Genomic DNA, 20341 nt, shown 5'->3' with positions numbered 1-20341 from the left:
AGGTGCTCTGTTGCTGAGCCACATCTTCATCCCTTTTGATTTTTTAAAATTAGAGATTTGGGGGTTTTTTTGCAGTTCTGGGGCTTGAATCCAGGACTATGCACGCTCTCTGCCATGGAGTTACTTCCCTAGCCCTAGACTTTTGTATTCTGCATAAGAGCATAGCATTTTATTGCATATATGCTTTCATGTGTTTTTATCCTCTATACTTTCTACAAATTTAAATTAAAAAGCCCCTTTTTTGAAAATGTATTTTAAACCAAATTTGAAACAAAATTCGGGAAGAAAAAATATTTACATTTAAACCACTCAAAGTCAATTTAACATTATATTTCTTGTTAGCTCTCTTTATAGAGATTTTTAAAAAATATTTTTAGTTGTAGATGGACACAATACCTGTATTTTGTTTATTTTTATTTGGTGCTGAGGATTGAACCCAGTGCCTCACCCATGTGAGGCAAGCACTGTACCACTGGGCCACAACCCCAACCCCTCTTTATATAGATTTTTGAAGTTTTTGTTTGTTTCTAAATAATTTTTAATAGTTTTAAATAGGTTTTTAAAAACTCATGAATAATAATATTTCACTGTCCTTTGCTTAGAGGCAATTTAATTTTTTTTTTTAGCTTTTTATTCCTTATCCTTTAAAATTTGTATAAGAAAATATATTGTACATTTAAAAATTTGTTTATACGGGCTGGGGATGTGGCTCAAGCGGTAGCGCGCTCGCCTGGCATGCATGCGGCCCGGGTTCGATCCGCAGCACCACATACAAACAAAGATGTTGTGTCCGCCAAAAACTAAAAAATAAATATTAAAATTCTCTCTCTCTCTCCCTCTCTCTTTTAAAAAAAATTGTTTATACAAATTTACTCATATAATAATATTCATAGATGACATATTCTAATAATAAATACATTTAATGATACAAGATTAGAAACCAAGCATGCTAGGTGAGAATCTACTACTGAGCTCTGAGTTACACCTCTGGCCCTTGAAATGTATTTCTTAACAGGTGATATTATGATTCACATTAAAGACGAAGCTGATCTTGGTGGCACCTGCCTGTAATCCCAGCTATTTTAGAGGCTGGGGCAGAACGTGCACAGGTTCAAGGCCAGTCTTGGCAACTTAGTGAGACTCTGTTTCAAAAAAAGGTGGGGGAGGTGAGGGTGTAACTCAGTGGTAGAGCACCCCTGGATTCAATGCCTATTTGTGGGGGGAAAAAAATTTATAGAAACTAAGATTTATTCACCAACTAATATTGAATACTGATGATTGCCAGGCACAGTATAATTCATGGAAATTGTATGGATTTTTTTTTTTTTTTTTTAATGAAGAACATTCCATTTTTAGGAAAACTTCATGAGTATTGGGTTCAGAAATAAAAGGGTAGGCTAGATAGTATGCCCCCAATTTTCCTGTGCTTACATTTTAATGTTTTCTATATTGTCAACTGTTTGCTATGTTCTAAGTACCTTGTATATGAAGTTTTCAGTTATTGTATACTTGTTCTTTATCTCCATTTCAGTGCTTAATTTTCTTAGATGACCCTCAGGCCGTGAGCGATATCTTAGAAAAACTGGTAAAGGAAGACAACCTCCTGATGGCTTATCAGATTTGTTTTGATTTGTATGAAAGTGCTAGCCAGCAGTTTTTATCATCTGTAATCCAGAATCTTCGAACTGTTGGCACCCCTATTGCTTCTGTGCCTGGATCCACCAATACTGGTACTGTTTCAGGATCAGAGAAAGACAGGTATAAGTATCTTTTTCTGCAGCAGAACTAATTGAACGATCTTTATTTCATTTTGGAGTAGGTATAATATTCATAGATGGCATATTCTAATAATAAATTTAACATTAGCTTTCATAGACTATAAGGTATTTTTAGGCTATTGCTCTGTTTTGCCCTGTGCTAAAAGTATAATAATGAAAACCAAATAAATGCATCCTTCTAGGAAGAAAGAGAAGGGATTATCTGGTAGGGAAAGATATCATGTTTGTTCCTTAATTAAATAAGTTAAAAATCTACCTGTAGGGCTGGGATTGTGGCTCAGTGGTAGAGCATTCGCCTTGCACGTGTGAGACCTGGGTTCACGATCCTCAGCACCACATAAAATAAATAAATAAATGAAATAAAGGTTAAAAAAAAAAAAATCTACCTGTAATCCCAGCTACTTGGGAGGCTCAATCAGGAGAATGGCAAGTTCAAGGCAAGCCTTGGCAACTTGGCAAGACCCTGTCTAAAAAAGTAAAAAGAGTCAGGGATCTACTACTTCTCATGGATAGAGTGCTTGCCTAGCATGCCTGAGGCCCTGGTTCAATTCCCAGTACCAAAACAGAAGAAAAGTGGGTGGGGGGGGGAGTCTTAGATGGGACTGAAGGGCGTGCTTTAAGGTATTTGTCTTGATAGATAGATAGATAGATAGATAGATAGATAGATAGACAGACAGACAGATATTTGGAAAGAAACATCCTCAGCTTTTTGTGCTTTTTTAAAAACTGAATACATAAACAGGTTAATATAGTATTAGATCTTAGTTTCCTGTATTTCCTTATGCATTTAGACAACTTATTAAAATGTTTATATATCACTTATACCTCCCCTCTTTAGATTTCTTCCAAAGTTTTCCATGCAGTAGAGTCATTCTTCTGAAACTAAATCAGGTGTCACTCTTCTTTCAATCTTACCATCCCAGTACATTTCAAATAAAATTCTAAGTATTGAAAGTAACCTGCAGTGCTATGCATTGTTCCTTTGTATCCATTAGCTCTGCATCCATGGATTCAACTAACCATGGATTGAAAATACTGAGGGGAAAAGCATTAAATCTGTACTAAATATATACAGACTTTTTGTTGTTGTTGTCATTCCCTAGACAATATAGTAAATCAACCACTAGCATTTATATTACATAATTATAAGTAATCTGTAGATGATTTGAAGTATGCTGGAGGATGTGTTCAGGTTACATACAATTATTCAGCCATTATGTATAAGGGACTTGGGTCCACAGATTATATCTGTGATGGTTCCTGGAACAAGTCTTCTGGATACCAAGACAACTGCACATGGTCTGGCCTCTGTACCCCTCACTTCATCTTCCTTTACTCACTGCTTTCAAACCTCACTGACCTTCCTGATGGTCTTCAGATACACCAAAATTATTCCTGCCTCTGAAAGGTTTTCTTTTAGTTTTTATTATTTGTGTTGTTCCTTTCCTTTATTTTTTATTTTGGGAGCCTCTTTTTTTATAGGAATGTTTGCTCTCATTTGCCTATCATCTGTATTTGTCTCTTCCTTATTTTCTTCCATTCTTTTAATAAATAATTTAAATACCAATGAAATGCATACATCTTAAGCATACAGTTTGTTGGGTTTTGCTAGTATAACACCTATGTAACCAACACCTGTTACCATCCCAGAAACTTTGTGCCCTTTGCAGTTAACCTCTTGCTCCAAAGGAAACCACTGTTTTGATCTGTATCACCATAGATAGTTCTTCTAGTTGTTTTTCAATTTTGTTTTGTAGTTGTAGATGGACTACAACTTTTTTTATGTGATGCTGAGGATCGAACCCTCACGCATGCTAGGCAAGCGCTCTACCACTGAGCCCCAGCCCCAGCTCCAGCCCAGTTTTGCTAGTTTTTGAAAGTCATAAAAATGGAATCATATAGCATGCATTCTTTTGTTTTTGTTTCTGTTTCATTCAGCATAATGAATCTTTTTGGCGAGTGAATTAATATCGTATTTCACCACATAATTGTCAACACCACATTAATGTATATGTTGAATCTGTGCATACTAATCTTGCACCAAAGACAATGTAGTCATAAATGATTTTTAAGTAGTACGCACACAATTTTTTTTTAAAGCTTCATATAATGGGTTTGACCTACTTTTTTCAAAAGATTCGTCATAAACTCTGTAATGATTACATAGTAAAATACAGTAATTGATTTCTTTTCATTGCTGAGTTTCATTTCATTGTGAGTATATCAGAGTATATGTATCCATTCATTACTGATAGACCTTTGGATTGTTTGATTCTTTGCTGCTAAGAACAAAAGTATTGGGCTGGAGATGTAGCGCAGTGATAGCATTTTGCCTAGGATGCATGAAGTCCAGGGTTTAATTCCCAATACTTCAAACAAACAAACAAAAACAAGGCTATGGCCACGTGTATAATCCCAACTACTTGGAGGCTGAGGCAGAAAGATTGAAAGTTCAAGGCCAGCCTGGACAACTCAGGAAGACCCCCCCATCTCAAAATAAAATAAAGACTGGGGGATGCAGCTTGGTGGTAGAGCACTTGCCTAGTAAACACTGAGGCCTTAGAGTTTAATGCCCAGTACTACAGAAAAGGGGAAAAGAATAATGGTTTTGAACAACCATTTTTGTAGATATAGATGTGTTTGTTTCTCTTGGCTATATACCTGGGAGCAGAATCATTAAATAATACAGTATGTATTTAACTTAGTAAGAAACTGCTACTCTTTTCCAGTGTGGCTGTACCAATTCACTCTTTTATAAGCAGTGTAGTTGTTTTACATCTTGACCAACATTTGATGTCAGTCTTTTAAAAATGTTGCTCCTTTCATTGGTAAAGTGGTATTTTATTGTTATTTTAATAGAAGTCATTTGATAAAAATATGTGTCATGAATATTCTCCCAGTCTTTGGCATATGTTTTCATTTCGTAATGGCATCTTTTTGTGAACAAAATTTTTTTATTTTTGATCAGTCATATTTTCAATTTTGGAGCTCTATTTAAAAAATTCTTCACTGGCCTCATGGGTTACAAATAAAATGTGCTAATATGCTATGTTTTCTTCTAGAAATTATATAATGTTAGGTTTTATATTTAGATCTCTATTAGATCTCAACTTTTTGTACATGGTATGAGATAGGAGAACAGGTTTTATTTTCTTTTCCAAATGAATGCTTATAATGCTTATTTGTTTCATCACCTTTTGTGTAAAAGATTATCCTTTTTCTATTGCCTTGGAGTCTTGACAAGAATCAAGTTAGTATATGTATGTGTTGGTAGATTTTTTTCCTGTTGTTTTTCATTGATCTGTATTTCTTTTATCAGTAAACTTAATTGCTCAAGTTTATTGGAAGCTTGAAATCAGACAATGTAAGACCTCCTTTTGGGAGGGTGGAGGCTACTGGAGATCCTTGTGCATACCAAGCAAGCACTGTACCATGGGCTATATCCCCAGCCCCCAGACCTACAATTTTTTTTTTTTTTAAGATTACTATGACTATTATAGATCTTTTGCATTTATGTAAATTTGGGGATTCTGATTGAGATTGTGTTACTCAGTTTGTCCCTCATTGAAATCCTGATAATGTTAAATCTATAATACATGAACATGTGCTTTTCTTCATTTGTTTAGGTTTTCTTTAATTTTTCTCAGCAACGTTTTGTAGATATCAGTGCACAGGTTTTGCATATCTTTCCTTAAATTAAATTCCTTATATTCCTGTGTATATTATGTTTTTTTGATTCTACTATAAGTAGTATTTTTAAATCTCTATTTTCAACTAGTTGCTACTATATGACACACATAGTTTTTTTGTGTGTATTAACATCGAATCCTGTAACCTTGCTTAAATCACTTTTTAGCTTTTGTAAATTAAAAAAAAAAGATTTTATAGAATTTTCTACATTGGAATCATCTGTAGCTGGAGATCAGTTTACTTCTTTCTTTCTAATCTTTATGCCTTTCCCCCTGTTTTTCTGCACTGGCGGGCTTCCTGATACATTAAAGAATTAAAGTGACAAGAGTAAATATCCTGTCTTTGTTCCTGATCTTAGAAGTTTGTTTATTTCTTTTTAATTGAAAATTTTTCTTCTTTCCTGTCTTCTTTTTCTAAGGTAATATGTGATTATTTGCTGTCATGTTCCTTCTGAGTTAATCTTTATTTCTATAATGATTTTTTTCTTTTATTTCCAATTTTCCCCCAGTTCTATTATTTTAATTTCTGAAAATTTCAAATTCTGATTTTTTTTTTATCTTGTATCACTTTCTTAATGTCTTTTGTTTTGAAATAAATTTTCACTGCTCTGTATAAACTATTCTGTTGTGTTTGTATTTAAACAAAAGATGGCTGATGTTTCCTTTCTCTGCCCAGCATTTTCTCCTCAGCATGGTGCTTTGACCTAGAAGAGAATGTTGGCTGTTTAGTTTTAATTATTGTTGTGGTCCCTAATACTTTAATTCATACTGGTTGTAGCCTATGGTAGTTTATCTCCATCTGTCCGTTTTGGGAATGGGGAGGGATACATTGCACCCAGTATTTGTTATCCATGGATTTTCCTGACCTAGTTGCTTGGTGTTTTCATGAATTTATTTGGGGAAAGTTCAATAACTGGGCTTCTTTCATCTTAGAGATGCCTAGAGTCTTATTTCTTATTGGTAATACTCATGAAGTAAACCTCACTTTCTTGCAAAATATTCCGGTTGGACATGGTTTGGGCCTGTGGTGTGAACAGATTGCCTGCATGCTCTATTTAGAAACAGTATCAGATTATTGATTGTTGATTCCCTTCATTGTAGTGAGTCGATGGAAACAGAAGAAAAAACAGGCAGTGTACTTTCAGGAAAGACACCAGACGCCGTGAGTATGCTTTTTAAACTTGAGGTTGCCATTTAACATGTTGTATTGTAAATTCATTTAAATTTGATACAAAAGTCCCTTTATAAAAAAAAAAAAAAAAAACATTAATCCAAAAAAGCACTTAGGAGAAATCCTGAGACACTTACCAAAGAATGATCTTTGTTCAGAAAACCTTCAAATTAACTGTCAGAAGGTAAGATAAACACGTGGCATTTAACAAATGCCATCCTATTTAGAGGGCAGGTTAGTTGTTTCTGCTGTTTTAATGTTCACAGTGTATGAAAGGGTGGGGCAAATAGTAGAGCAGTGATGTAAATGTTTCTTCCATCAGGGTTTTTGGTTTCTGAGGCTTGGTTTTGTAAATTTCACCTGCTCTCTTCCATGAAGAATTATCTTAATGGCTTAGTAGTTCATGAGATTATATGTATTTGTCAATTAAACAGTTTTTCAGTTTTTTTCCATCTTTAGCAGGGAGTTTCTCATCTAAAGTATAAGTAAATTCTGCATAAAGTAATTTTTCCTGTGTGTCATTGGTAATTATTCTTTCCTAATATTCTTCTCTTTTTGATATTTTACATTGGGAGCAATTCATTAGAATGAATTGTATTCATCAAGCTGGTGTATTTTATTGGCAACAACAAAGAAAACAAAATTTTCTTCTTTTCAAATAAGGATAAATGCATTTTCTAGATTTTACCATTAAAATGAATTTGTGTATATATGTGTATTAGAGCTGATGAGGTAAAGCTTGCTTAATGAATTTTAGTAATATGCATTTTTGTTGTTTTTGAAGAGTCCAGAGCCCAAGGACCAGACTTTGAAAATGATTAAAATTTTAAGTGGTGAAATGGCTATTGAGTTACATCTGCAGTTTCTAATACGAAATAACAACACAGACCTCATGATTCTAAAAAACACAAAGGTAGGAAATTTATCCACGGTGAAGGTTTTTTTCTTTTATTTGTTGTTGAATACTTTCTTGTATTTTATTGCTGATCAAGGAAATTACTGTCTTGAGTTTTCATAGAAGTAAGTGTGAAGGGTCGGGGGTGTAGTTCAGTGGGAAAGTACATGCTTAGCATTCTTGAGTTAGGCCTTGGGTTCAATCCCAGAACAAAAACTAAACAAAACAAAAAAACAATGAGTGAAACTTTAACTTATTGGAAAGGGAAGGGAATTAGCAATGATTGGGCAGCCATTTTTATGCTAGTCTCTTGGGAAGTTTAGTGAAAAAAAATTTTTTTCCCTTCTTAAAAACTTTTTATCTTGCTGAGTGTGGTGCACATCTGTAATCCTAGCTACTCCAGAGGCTGAGGCAGGAGGATTGTGAGTTCAAGGCCAGCCTAGGCAATTTAGCAAGACCCTATCTCCAAAAAAAGTGGGCTGGTTTGGGGTGGCTTATGACTAGGGATATAGCTCAGTGCTTGGTCTAGTATGTGTGACATCCTGGGTTCACTCCTTAGTACCAAAAAAACCAAATGCTTTTTATTATAATGTATACATTTAATAGTTAGACAAATACCACAATCAGGATATTAATATACCTACATAAACTGTATTTCCTACTAAGTCATTTACTACTCCCTGAGAGTAGAGATTCTTAACCTTGTTACAACCTTTGCTGAGATATTGTTGCTGATAATTATTATTCTTTGAAGATGTATTTTTCATATTTGATTCAAAAATAGTTTCATATAAAAAGATATATAGCTTAAAAGTTCTTTCTCTTTGTCTCCCTTTTTACTTGATGTACCTTCCCAAAGACATTTATTCTTTTTTTAATGGCTGTATTCATTCATGGACTGAATAGCTGTTTGATCAAAGCATATATGAGAATGCTTTTTGAAACTTTAAAACTAATTTTTCCAAATAGCAAAAAAAGAGTCAAATGATTTGTGATAGTCATTTGATAGTCATTTCTTTGTGATAGTCATTTGAATCTAGTTTATGTAATATAGTCTCACTAAAAATAAAATTATTTTGGTGGTTGCCAGAGGTATAGACTATAGGTTATTCCTACATTTTGGAGACCTTAGCCAAAATGCTGAAGAACAATAGAAAGTTAAAATATTAGAAACCAAAGAATAGAAATTCCACTACCTAAATTCCCACCTAAAATCTGGTATCGACCTTAACTTAAGACTGCAAATAAAACTCTTTGACTTTTTATAAACTAGTTACTTAGTTTTTATAAAGAATGTCCAAAATTTATATTTTGAATCTCAGTTCAGTTTTTGCCACAAAATAGGGCCTCTGAGTATGTGTGAAAGCATGCATGGGTACAAGGCTTTGCCAGTGATCAAAAAAAATCCGCATTTGTTTTTGTAGGATGCAGTACGGAATTCTGTGTGTCACACGGCAACTGTTATAGCAAACTCTTTTATGCACTGTGGGACAACCAGTGACCAGTTTCTGAGGTGAATATGATTGGCAATTTCTACTTTAATATAGAGACAGTGTTGACATCATTACATGCATGTGGAGAGCTTTTTCTATTGACCAGTCCTGAATTTTAAATTACATTTTTGTTATTTTTGGTATATTTTAAAATTTAATTTTCCTTCTCATTTTAAGGTAAAATTAATTCCTTTTATTAGGTGGCTTGATGATATGTTTTGAAGGAAATATATGAAACCCTGAAAATAATAGATTTTGGTTTTGTTCATTATAGAATGAACAAAATTAGGATTATATGTTGTGCATTTTAAAAATCCTTAAAATATTAAAAACAGCTTAGAATAGAATCAGTAGTAAGTTGAGATCCACAAAGTAAAATGATGAGATGGTTCAAGGTAAAAAATTTTTTGGTGATACTGGGGACTGAACTTAGAGCTTGGCACATCCTAGGGTGCTAGGCAAGCGCTCTGCCACTGAGTCACATCCCCAGCCCTTGGGGTAAAATTTTAATGCTTTTGACCTGTGTTAAAAAGTTCTGTGAAATTCATTTGTAAACAGGATTACTGAGTTTTCTTTTCTTACAGAGATAATTTGGAATGGTTGGCCAGAGCCACTAATTGGGCAAAATTTACTGCTACAGCCAGTTTGGGTGTGATTCATAAGGTAATATGTATTATTCATTGTGAATAGGCATCAGAACAGAAGCAGTTTTTCTGAAGTTAAGAAAAAATAAAAGCCTTTTATAGTTAGCTAACACACTCATTTTGCTAAGTCAAATCAGTCATCTTACAGAGAAGGGTGAACTAAATAAGATATTAAATTTTATTTAAAAATTTTTTAAATAAGGTAGAATTAATTAAATAAAGTAGAAATTCTTTTCCTGTGGAAGCTGTCTAAACCATTTTGCAAAGTATGAATTAAAATGTTATTTGGGAAAACATTCTAAAACAAAGAAAAGTTTGAAGGATAGACAATGTCTTTTAACTAACTTGTGAGTGAGTCAAAGACTGTCCTCATTTGAGTGATGAATTTGTATGGGAAAGAGCTCCAGGTAGTGAAGATTCTGGAGGAAAAGCAGGAATCAGAAAATATTGTGTCTGTTTTCCTGTTCCTTTATCTTACTGATATCTTTATGGCTCAAATTTACAGGGTCATGAGAAGGAAGCATTACAGTTGATGGCAACATACCTTCCCAAGGACACTTCTCCAGGATCCGCCTATCAGGAAGGTGGTGGTCTCTATGCATTAGGTCTCATTCATGCCAATCATGGTGGTGACATAATTGATTATTTGCTTAATCAGCTAAAGAATGCCAGCAATGATGTAAGTATTAAAATAGAAAACTAAATTTCTATTACTTATGAGTTTATGAAAATGTTACGTTTGCCAAATCATTTTAGTGAATAAAGATTTGATAGGTTTTGGGAATACCCCAAAAAGTACTATTTTCCGAAGTTTTTTTTTTTTTTTTTTCCTTAAGGTAATTTCCTTTTTTAAATTTTCTGTAAGTTAAAATTGTGCTTTCCACTCCTTTGAATCCTGTATATGAAAGCAAAACAAAGTACCATACTAAAGTATGTTGTAAAACATATGTAATTTCTTGACGCTTGTAGACATTTTGGAATAAGTGATCTTAGAATCTTAACATTGTCATTTTTTTTAACATTATCAATTTATAGAAACCTAACCTCCCCACCCCCCCCGCCAATTACACATGCTCTCACAGAATTAGAATTCTTGCTTGTTTCGATTTTGATAATTTTTTTAATGTAATTCCTTTGGAAAAACTAAATAGCCCTATTGTTATCTTATAGAACCCTGAAATAGGATTTTAGATTTTAGACTTTAGCTTTTATGTTCAAGAAAGCTCTTTTTAGAAAGCTCTCAGGAAAGTGGCTAAGTAAGCCAGAACACCTTATCCTCACACTTAAGTGAAAAGATGGAGCCAATAGGATAGTCTATCTCAGCTCCTAGGCCCCTTCTCTACAAATCTTGTATGCATTGATGTGCCTTTACCTCACTTCCTCTAGTATCAGATATGTTTATGGTTATCAAAATCCAATAGCAATAGAAAGTTATAGAAACCTCTTCTGACTGACTTAAACAGGGAGTTTGTCAGAAGTTGTTTGTATAACTAATGGAAAAACTGATGAACCAGTTCCCACAAAGGTTAAGAGTCAGGCACCTTTGGAGGTCTTTGTAACAGGATCTAACACAATCATCTCTTCAGGGCCCTACTGTTAGGATGAATGAACTTGAAACATTTTTTGCCTTTGATTTATAAAATCCCAGAAAAGAGACATTCTATTGGGCTAGCTTGGGTCAGAGCTCATACTTTTGTTAAGTTTAGGTAGGAGCTTCCTAAATGACAGTCCCCACCAAGACTAAGTAGTCAAGGAATATATTCCCAAGACATGGTTGGCATACTGTCACCAGTAAAAGAATATTGTACATTCAAAATTGACATGATTACTAAAGTCTCCTTTTTAAAATTTTTAAGACCAGCTTTTGTCCTCTGGCCCCTTTTTCTCCCACTTTATTTATTTAGGTATCTTCTCTAGCTCCTCCTCCTGCCTCCTTCCCCTCAGACCACAAGCATACTTAGGTCTTACTTATTCCTCCAAAAACCTCTCCCTGACACTTGCATCTTCCTCTTGGTTATTGTACAGTTTTCCTCTCCTTCTATAAATTTTTTGAAAGAGAGTTGTGGTCTCTCTGTTCACTTTTTTTTCCTCCCATTCATTTCCCAACTCTTCTATTGCTTCAGCAAGCATCATTTGTTAAAACTGAAATTGCTCAGGTTACCTCTGGCCTTCTGATTATCACATTCTTTGACCATTCTCATTGAGCCAACTTCTACATATTTAATGTCTCCAAAATGATTCTGGAGTTAGAATAAAAGCTTGATTTTAAGTATAAAAGCTTGGATTTTAAGTACAGTGTTACAAATCAATGAAGCTAACATTTTTTCCCTAGATCGTTAGACATGGAGGCAGCCTGGGTCTTGGCTTGGCTGCCATGGGAACTGCACGCCAGGATGTGTATGATTTGCTAAAAACAAACCTATATCAGGATGATGCTGTGACAGGTAAGCATTTGTTTTCTAAAGACAACAAACTTTGGAATTAATGTAATTGTGGGGTTTTTTTCCCCCCATTTTGTCATAGCCTCTTAAAAAATCAAATGGATACTCTACTTGGAGAGTAGATTTTGCCCCATGTTTTGTGGTACATAGGCTTTTCAAAATGGTATAGCCTGTGTGTCCTTGTAGAACTTTTTCAAATAGGAAGTTATTAGATTGATATCCTTATATCATGAGGATATTCTGTTGTTTGGTGACAGTATAGGAAAAATGCCATAAACTGCCGTATATGTCTTCTTTGGAGTTATTGTAGAATTTGATGGTGCATTCTGTCAAGGCTCAAAAGGAAAACAGCTATAAATATTTGAATATATTTTCACATATAGTATTTTTCTTTTTATCAGATGTTTTGAAAAACAGTGCTTAATGGATGTTTTTGATCATTGAGGCAATTGGTGCAACTTTCTATTGGATGTATTTTATTGACTTTGTAAACGTTACTCTTGCTTTTTAATATTTTACTCTTTATTCCCTAGGAGAAGCAGCTGGGCTGGCTCTAGGTTTGGTTATGTTGGGCTCTAAAAATGCCCAGGCTATTGAGGACATGGTTGGATATGCACAAGAAACTCAGCATGAGAAGATTCTACGTGGTCTTGCAGTTGGCATTGCATTAGTGATGTATGGGAGGATGGAAGAGGCTGATGCTCTCATTGAATCTCTGTGTCGTGATAAGGTGAGGTCCTGTTTATCCTCTTCTCACTTGCCCTCTCTCATTACGTCCAGTGGATTTATTTGCCCATAAAACTTGCAGGGTATATTAGTTCTAATAAAATTTAAGTTGAATGGGAGTAATTTGAGGATCTTAAATTTAGCCATGGCTTCAAAACAGTGATAATTCAGATAAGTTAATCTAGAAAAGTTCTTTAGGAATTTACAAGTTGATTTCTTTTAGAAAAATATTTTTAGAATATCATATATTTTTAATAAGATACTTCATTATTATTTCATCAGAAAACAATGACACTCTCTATTTATTGTGGTAAGGTTTTTCCTGTTTTCACAATGATACTGTATGTGATAGGTAGTCACTGATAAATGGTAGCGTTCTCTAAAAATCTGATAAAAACAACCACTGTTTTATAAAATTATTGTTAATTTGTTCATCCACCAGACTGTGTTTCTTTGAGCGGGTGCCATATTTCTTTCTTTCTTTCTTTTTATTTTTTTAAATTGTTGATGGACTTTTATTTTATTTATTTGTATGTGGTGCTGAGAATCGAACCCAGTACCTCACACATGCAAGGGCAAGTGCTCTTTCACTGAGCAACAACCCCAGCCCTTAGTGCCATATTTCTTTGAGTGCTCAGTACCCAGGAATTACATAATGAGGTAAAAGTGAAAGTTAAAATAAGGAATTAGAAGTCAGCTTCTTTTTTGTTTGATAATTGGGAATTGACTATCCCAAGATTGTGGGTGTTAATATTGACTTAAGTTTATACTTCCTAGAAAGTGTGGGGTGGGATAGACATGTTGTGCAGATCTTTTATTTCCTCATTCATTTGGAAAACTAATAACCACAATTCTCTTTGTGTTCATTTTTCCTATCTGAAACCAGTTTACTTGGTGGATGCCTCTATGCCTATTAACTGTAGCAATTCCTATTTTGTTTTGTTCATTTGAGTTTGGTTTGGGGGATTGGGTCCCACTATGTTGCCCAGGCCTTCAACTCTTGCTCAAGGGATCCTCCCACCTCAGCTCTGAAGTAGCTGGGACTACACGGTTATGCCACCATGCCTAACAGTATTGTGCTAAGTTGACGATTAGTGTTGAATTTTATTCTTTCTTAGGACCCAATTCTTCGAAGGTCTGGAATGTATACTGTCGCCATGGCTTATTGTGGCTCTGGTAACAACAAAGCTATTCGACGTCTACTGCATGTTGCTGTAAGTATTTTGTCCTTTCTTGGAAATGGGGCAGAAGGGAAAGTTTTCAGGTGGATAGTATGTATTTAGATGACAGCAGCACAAATACCACATGACTACCAGTAGTAAGTTTTAAGTTGGAATTCTTTTTCATTACACAGTAGACCATAACCCAACATTAGGTTCATGTAGGTTTTCAGAAGGAGATGAGAAAGAAGAATAATACCAGTAGGAATGGAAGTCTTTAAAGCCAGGTAAGTGCAATTTCTGAAATCTCACTTTAAGGAGCACCCTCGTTTATAAACAAGACCATGTAAAAATGCAGTCATCCTAAATAGGGAATCTAATGATCAACAAGGAACCATTTCTTTTTGTAGCCCATGAAGTTAGCTTCCAAGTACCCCTTAGGGACATGCTCAGTTACAAAAGACGTATTGTACAGGAAAGCCCATGCTCATTTTTTCCAATAGGCATCATCTGTAGTCTTCTCAATACAGGTGTACTTTATCAAGAATAAATAGTATTGCCTGGTCACACAGTCTACATTCCATGTGTGTTAACTTACTTGATTTCTGTCATCATCCTGGTGTAAGAAGGTAAACCCAAGGTCACCTTCCCATGCAGAAAGATGTAGAACTTTTAATTAATCCCTTCTTTCCAAAGAGATTCACATCCTACAATATTAATGAGTAATTTAAACTTGGGACATACTTCTTTGGAAAAAATATTGAAGGAATGGTATGATGCAGCTGAAATAGTTTTAAGAAGTTGCCTTGAATCCCAAACTTCACCAGGCTTTAAAGGCTTGTAATTCTTGAAATAGAATTTCCAGATGATTTTTTTTTTTCTACATCAGGGAAAGACTTTTTACATACATGTGTCATCGTTTTAAAATTTTATTTACCATGTATATCTAAAGTGTACAACATGATGTTTGATATATACAATAGAGAGAAAGCATTCTAATGAAGGAACACTATACTTAAACAATGTGACCCACTCATCAGTTTCATCTAGGGATAGAATGCATGGTATAATATAATCTTTTAACTCTTCCCCTAGGTAAGCGATGTTAATGACGATGTCAGGAGGGCAGCAGTGGAATCACTTGGGTTCATTCTATTCAGGTAATAATTTCTAATTTCTGATTCTGTATATTTCATTTGTTTTATTACTGTTCATTTAAAAAAGAACAAAGAATGTCATGGGTTTTGAGAAACTATTTGATAAGAAGTAAAACAATTCATTCTGTTCATTTTTTAATAACATTTTGCTCAACTGTTTAATTCCAAACAACAGCTCCAGTATACTTTTGTGTGTATTAGTAATTCAGCTAGTAATGCTACCTGTTACGTGAGTTTATAAAGTTCTTAAAGATATTTAAGGACAGTAGAATGTAAAAGGCCTTGCTTAAATGCAAAAACTTGAAAACTTTGCAGTTCATAAATATTATTTTGGGCTTGCAGATATGAAGATACCCTTGACAATATAGTATGGTTGTGTTTAAGAAGGCACATTCTAAATTATTCTGCTTGGGTTGAGTCTTGGGCAAGTTACTCAACTTCTTTGAGCCCCAGTTTCTTCATCTGTAAAAGGGGTATAATAATACATAATGGAGAGTAATTTTTTCTGACAGTTAAATTAATATGCTTAATGCTTTTAGAACTGTGTATGGCACTAGTTGGACTACCTAAACATGTTAGTAGTGGTAACTTTAGCAGTAACTGTGGTAGTATTGATGGTGATACATGTGGTAGTACTTCTTCCAGTAGATTTCATTACTTTCTACTTAGCTCCCATCTCAAATAACCATTCTTCTTTTAGTAAAATACGTTAAAATACAATGAAAGAAGGTTAAAAAAGAAATTGCACAATAAAATTCGTTCCCAAGATACATGTCAGATGAATCAAGTGTCTCATATCCTTTTACTCTCTAGAAGACACTTTCTTCCCCAGGTTCCCTGGGTGTGAAGCTTTGTTGTAAAGATGTAGTATAATTCAACATTTATATACTTGAAAATCCACTGGGATTACAGGATAGTTACAGGATCCTTTCCATAATATCCCAGATAGGTAGTTATCCACTTACTGCAAGCTGTAAAATATTTTCTTTCTGTTGTGGATAAAGATGTCAAGTAAAACAGAGCAAAAACATGACTAGGAATATAGTTCAGTGGTAGAATGCATGTTTAGCATGCTTGGAGCCCAGAAAACTCCCAAAAAAGCAAAACAAAAACACAGAGCAAAATAAAGGTCCGTATAACATGCTAATAGGCTTTATATTACACCAGTTTTTTTACAGTGAGATTGTTCAACTGACTGCTAGTCTCTTTGCTGTGCTATTTATTATTCTCGGAGACATTAGAGAACATTCACTGAACCCTATCAACATTAACATTCACCTAGATCTACTAGTTCTGGTACTTCTACAATAGCATATGTGATTAGTTTGGTATAATTTTCTTATGTGACACTTTTCATGGAAGTGTCAGATGTTCACTGATGCCTTTTGTAATATCTGACAAAACCTATATATACATATATATTAAGCTATTCTGCTTTTTTTTTTTTCTTTTAAAAGATCTACAACAGGGCTGGGGTTGTGGCTCAGAGGTAGAGCGCTCACCTAGCATGCATGAGGTAATGGGTTTGATCCTTAGCACCACATAAAAATAAAATAAATATATTGTGTCCACCTATAACTAAAAATAAATATATTTTTTTAAAAAAAGATCTACAACAGACTCTACACTTTTAATTTCTTGAATTCCTCATTTTCTGTTTTTGAACATTGGAATATTAGCCACTTACAGGTCTTTGGTACATTTGCTAGTAGAATTTCATAATTACATCTACAAATCTATTTTATTTCAGGGAAGTAATTTATTTAGCTTTGGATTTAAAATCTAAGGCTGAGTCAGTCTCTTCATTTGTTTTGCATTTTGATCAGTCTTTTTTATCTTTTAAAATCATTTTCTTAAGAGAAAAGATGTAAGCAAAATAGAAGATAAATAGTTTTCTTTCTTTCCTGCGATCTTTGTCATGCCAACCAGCCAGGCTTTGATCCCAACCTTTCCCTATTCTTGTTAGGTCTAGACACAGTTGAAAAATAAAAACAAAAACATGGTTTGTCATTGCCATCAAGAATGGGTTTTTTTTCTTAATACCTTTATTTATTTTTATGTGGTGCTGAGGATCAAACCCAGGGCCGCACACATTGTAGGCAAGCACTTTACCACTGAGCCACAATCCCAGCACTTGTTTTTTTTTAAAGAGAGAGAGAGAGAATTTTTAATATTTATTTTTTAGTTTTCGGCGGACACAACATCTTTGTTTGTATGTGGTGCTGAGGATCGAACCTGGGCTGCACGCATGCCAGGCGAACGTGCTACCGCTTGAGCCACATCCCCAGCCCCCAGCCCTTGTTTTAATTCTTAATGGGGAACTAGATGTTTTTACTATGAGAAGTATATTCTTCTAGTTGTATCCTTAATAACTGTTGAATTGTATAGAGTCCTACTCATATTTGTCTCTTAGTTGTTTTGTCCTTCATTGCCAACTGTAAATTCTTCCTGTTAGTGATTTTATATTTCACATCCATATAATTAATGACCTACTATATGTATTTTGGTACTTGAGAAATTGATTGGCTTAATGAAACACTTTTTCCCTTTTAACTCAACAGTGCTTCTCTCAAATTATCAAAATTTATTTCTGCTCTTTTATTTCCTGTAGCTCATACATGTACTGAATTCCCAGTTTCAGCAGCAGATGTCTCCTATGAGCTGTTCTTAGGCTTTGCCACACTTTCTACTAAGTACTAGGATAGTGAGATCCAGCTGATGAATTGTTAATTAATGTGCTACTTTGAAGGGACCTTTCTGAGTTATCTTTCCATTATATGGTTCTTTAAGAAATAGGGGCTAGGAGATGTGAGGACATTCTAGCTATGACATTTGTCACCCCATTGATCACCAGGGTAGATCTGGCTGATCTGGCTGATGACATGGGTGTTCCCTTCCTCCCGCACAGCTCCTTATGCATTCCTCCAAAAGCTGCATGCTGTCAAAGAGAACAGCTTTCCCCATGGAATGGGTCCTTATTCATGAGTCAAGGGTATATGAGTAGCTACAATACCCTGCTAGATTCCCAAACTCATTCTCAAGAATTAGGAACTGGAAATGATTTAAAGATGATCTTGTCTAAAACTTAAAGATGAAGAAAAGTAAATATATTCAACAATTTAAGGACTGGAGCTAAAATCAAGTTCTTTAAATTGTAGTTTAGTACCATTTTCCTAAAAGTAAAGACTTTTAAAGATGGAAGAAACTTAAAAATTAATAAATATTCTGCTTTTTTAAAAAGAATAAGGAAGTTGAATTCCAAAATAGTTAAAGTTTCCATTATCATGGACTAATGATAGAACTGAGATTCTGAATAGTTTCCTGGTAGATCTGGGTTTTGTCCACTATGCCTTTCAGGCAGAGTCCTATCTCCCTCTGATAGAACATTTTTATTCTCAAATTTCTTCATTAACTTCAACATTTGGGAATTGTCTGTCCTGTCTTCTAAGGCTATTACGTGTTTTTTGATGTGCCATCATTTACTTTCTTTGTTTTTTATCTTTTATTTTTTGTCTTTATTCTTTTATTCTATCTTTTATTCCCTGTTATCACTTTTGAAAATGACTCTTCAGACATTTGGCCTTGTACCATGTTTTAAGGATTTTACCTTTAATATTTTTTGGACTTCTTTCGGATATGTTTATTGGCTAGCAATACTGAAAACCTCTTAGTAAACATTTTATTCATGCTTCATTAAACTATGATGAAATTTTCTTTGTGTAAAATTCTCATGTCTCCTTTATTCATAAGACAGTCCGTGGGGTTGCAGTATTTTCTCTATTTCTGTAGTTGTGTATTGTTATTCATTCGTGATGATTATGATAGAAGTAAAAAACTGAGACCTGTTCTTGTTAAGTTAAAATGAGTGTAATTTTTATCAAAATAAATGATCTTAAGTGAACACCTAATATGTAAGTGATTGGCCCCATTATTATCAGTCTGGTCAGCACTTTTTTTTATTATAGTAACTCTTTGTACAATATTGGGCTTAGCATTAACTGAACCTCATTTGGAAATGAATGAAGTCTAAATTATTTTAACTGAACATTGGAAAGGAAAATGAAGAAAGAAGTCAAAAGTAACACTGGTCTTTATGTACTTATTAAGTTGCTATATTGGTGAACAAGTTGATAATCTGAAATGGACATTTCTTAAAATTAATGTTGAAAGTCCCTTGTTGTTATTATAGTCTGTTATAATTTGAAATTAATTATTTCTCAATGTATATATTTGTATGCTTTGAGATATAAATAGATCTTGCAAGATGAATAAGAGATTCTTGGTGCAGAAATTTTTTTAGACCACACAGATTCCTTAAATATAAACATTTTTCATCATCTTGTCCCTTATAATTTGAAGCAACTTTAGCAATCAGCCACTTGCCACTGAATGCAGGATTCATCTTTACAATATTCCCATTCTCAGTTTTTTTAATTTGCCATGTTAGTGATTAAACCCAAGGCCCCATGGATGCTAGGCATGGGGCCTTGGGTTCAATCATGCTTGGTTCAATCATGCTAGGTTCTACCACTGAGTAACATCCTCAGCCCTTTTATTCACAGTTTTATATAAATTTGATACATATTCACCACGTTCTTTCCTGCTTCAGTATCTTTGTATTTACATTCTGGATGCTTCAACTTTTCTTTCTTTCTTTTTGTCTTTTTCCTATACCTTTGTTTTCCCCTCTCCTTTAACTGACAGTAATTCGGAATAGAATGAGAGCTTTTTTTTCAAAATTATTCTAGACAGCTGTAACCTGTTTCCCTTTGAAAGTAAGATTATGAGATAGAATCTCTTTGTTACCTTTGGGATGTTTAACTGTTGGATTTGCTTTCAAGTTATAGATTTCTTTATAGGGTATCCAGTAAGATGGAAAGACGAGCTATGTATCAAAGTGGTAAAAATTTGAAATTATAATGTACTTTTTTCAGAAATAGTTGATATTGGAGTTGTATTTCATTTTGTGGAATATTCTGGCAAGACTAGAATGATTTCATTAACTTAGTTTTGTGGGGTTTTTTTTTTGTTGTTGTTTTGTTTTGTTTTTTAGGAATGTAAAGTTTTTTGCTTCTTATCTTGGGTAACCTACCTTTAATATTGCTGAAAAATCTTAGACAAATAGGGAACAGTGCTGAAAGCTTTGATTTAAGAACTAAATTTGTAAGATGTACTTTTCTTAGCAGA

General features: G+C 34.1%; 1 protein-coding gene across 1 annotated transcript in view; it reads left to right on the top strand.

Moving 5' to 3' along the window:
• The window catches only part of Psmd1 (proteasome 26S subunit, non-ATPase 1), a 90365-nt gene that overhangs the window by 12089 nt on the left and 57935 nt on the right, over window positions 1-20341 (top strand). The window contains exons 7-16 of the mRNA XM_027941757.2: window positions 1532-1758; window positions 6569-6629; window positions 7423-7551; window positions 8958-9046; window positions 9611-9689; window positions 10176-10349; window positions 12003-12114; window positions 12645-12841; window positions 13956-14051; window positions 15093-15157. Coding sequence (XP_027797558.1) covers window positions 1532-1758; window positions 6569-6629; window positions 7423-7551; window positions 8958-9046; window positions 9611-9689; window positions 10176-10349; window positions 12003-12114; window positions 12645-12841; window positions 13956-14051; window positions 15093-15157 — 1229 coding nt within the window. The remainder of the gene's footprint in view (window positions 1-1531; window positions 1759-6568; window positions 6630-7422; window positions 7552-8957; window positions 9047-9610; window positions 9690-10175; window positions 10350-12002; window positions 12115-12644; window positions 12842-13955; window positions 14052-15092; window positions 15158-20341) is intronic.

Source organism: Marmota flaviventris, chromosome 11 (genome assembly GCF_047511675.1).
Source record: "Marmota flaviventris isolate mMarFla1 chromosome 11, mMarFla1.hap1, whole genome shotgun sequence".
NCBI lineage: Eukaryota > Metazoa > Chordata > Mammalia > Rodentia > Sciuridae > Marmota > Marmota flaviventris.
The sequence above is the reverse complement of the archived record's forward strand: the minus strand, read 5'-3'. Positions and strand labels throughout refer to the sequence as shown.